Genomic DNA, 1,877 nt, shown 5'->3' on the forward strand with positions numbered 1-1,877 from the left:
AAATTGGCTGAATCTATAGTTAGCGTGCTTTATATGTACTGAATTAAATTAAAGGCAACATAGCTTAGCGCGTAGAATACTTTCTAACGAGATACATCAATGATTGCTGCTTATCTTTTCCCTTCGTGAAATTGACCGTTGCTGTGTTTAGAAATTCAGTCACGAAAAACATCTCAAATCTTCAGCTCTCTACTCCAAAGTCCCACCAGTCGCAAAACACGGGTGCACATTTTTTCTAGCCGAGGCAACTTCACTTTGGGACGATCTTAGTAAGCGGTCTGGTAATCGATACTTAAGTAATTTGCAGTAGAGAGTGTGATGTGGGGATATGCGTCAGTCGCTCGATCCTGATATCTATCTCACGACTCCTGGATAAGTTCGGCTGTTCGAAATCTGTGCGGCTGACTGCTGCTGCGAGATCTTCTAGTGCAACGATCAAAGCACCGTCGATCTCTCATGAGCTCTAAAAAGCCTAGCAAATCTAATTAACGAACCGTACCCCATAAGCGTCCACAGTACTTTGTTTTGAAGCACGCCTCCAGTTGGTTTGGCAGCACGCTTCGGACACCAAGACGGAGGCGCTGCACACTTGCTGTCCGTTTTCGGTCGTGATCAGTGTCTGCCCTTAGGCTCAAGTGGTTCCATTTCCAAATTCACCTTCAGAAGCTCACAACGAAAAGAAACATCAACAGCCACAATCATGAAGTTCTTCTCAGTCGTCGCTCTTCTCGCCATCATTGCTCAGTACACCCAGTGCACTGAAGCTAACCAAATGCTCCGCTCCTCCTCCGCCCAGACGGTTGACGTCTCGGATGAGAACAAGCCTGCCGGTGGCAAGTGGGACGGCAAGATGAACGGCGGAAACCATGGAGGCCGGCACCCCCGTCACTCAAAGGGCTCCTTGGATGGAAAACGTCGCCACGGATCTCGTCCCTCGAACGGTATGAAGTATGGCGTCAAGAACGGCAAAGGCAGAGGCAGGGGAGGGAGAAAAGCAGGCCGTACGAACCCCGCGGAAGACCAATCGACCGAGTAGAAGGACTCATATAGCTCGAGGGAAACATCTATTGACGCAAGCTCACCGTTTTCTATAGCTATACATTTACTTTCGTGTTAGCGAGCACAAATGATTCCTAAAAAAAATGGTGAACAAATACATTAAGTGTACTGAATTCACGTGTTATTAACATGTAGATCGGAGGAAAAAAAATCGATAGGATCCCTAAGCGTTAATGTGGCTAATCCCTGCCCTCAAATCTAAGTTCTAGGCGCTGTAACGCTGTCAACTTGCTGGAGGCTTCTCAGATATCCACCGTTATTGTGAACAAGACGAGACGTTGAATCAGGGAGCGTTGAGAAGCTAACAACTCGGTGGTCGTAAGACCGCGTCAAATACGAGCACTGGATTGCGACGACAAAAAAAGGGGGTAGAGATTAACTAGCATTCCGGAAAAAACGAAAACGAATCTTCATAATATTTGAGAACAGTGTGTTATTGTTGTTTTGCGTTGCTCGTATCATGGTAGCTACAGATTCCGCTCCCACTTTCGATATCCAAACTTAAAACGTCCTACTCTAGGTATAACAAAATTAAAAGGGATAATTGATAGTGTAGATCAGGTTGTGTGTGCTGAATTCAAAGTGACTATAACTCCAACTCACTAAAATGATTCAGCTCACATATCGATTTAGAGGGGTATTTAGCATCGATAGTACAGTCAAACCTCTTTATATGGACACTTTTGGTGAGCAACTTCAGACGTGACTTCTATAAAATGGACTCAAGTTAGATTATTATGTGGTTTACATAACAAAATCCCGCATTGTTTTCTGCTGTTTCGCCTTCAACGTTAGTCTCCCGAACCAGAGCGGTGACC

The 1,877-nt window shown here is 45.2% G+C and overlaps 1 protein-coding gene across 1 annotated transcript; it reads left to right on the forward strand.

The window, feature by feature from the left end:
• Positions 1-700: 700 nt before the first annotated feature.
• On the forward strand, positions 701-1,042 carry PPTG_07590 (hypothetical protein; the record flags this gene model as incomplete). The annotated part of the gene is made up of 1 exon (XM_008901869.1): positions 701-1,042. The coding sequence occupies one exon, from the start codon at positions 701-703 to the stop codon at positions 1,034-1,036; it is 336 nt and encodes a 111-aa protein (XP_008900117.1). The 3' UTR covers positions 1,037-1,042.
• Positions 1,043-1,877: the final 835 nt, after the last annotated feature.

This window comes from Phytophthora parasitica (genome assembly GCF_000247585.1).
Source record: "Phytophthora parasitica INRA-310 unplaced genomic scaffold supercont2.12, whole genome shotgun sequence".
Classification (NCBI taxonomy): domain Eukaryota; phylum Oomycota; class Peronosporomycetes; order Peronosporales; family Peronosporaceae; genus Phytophthora; species Phytophthora nicotianae.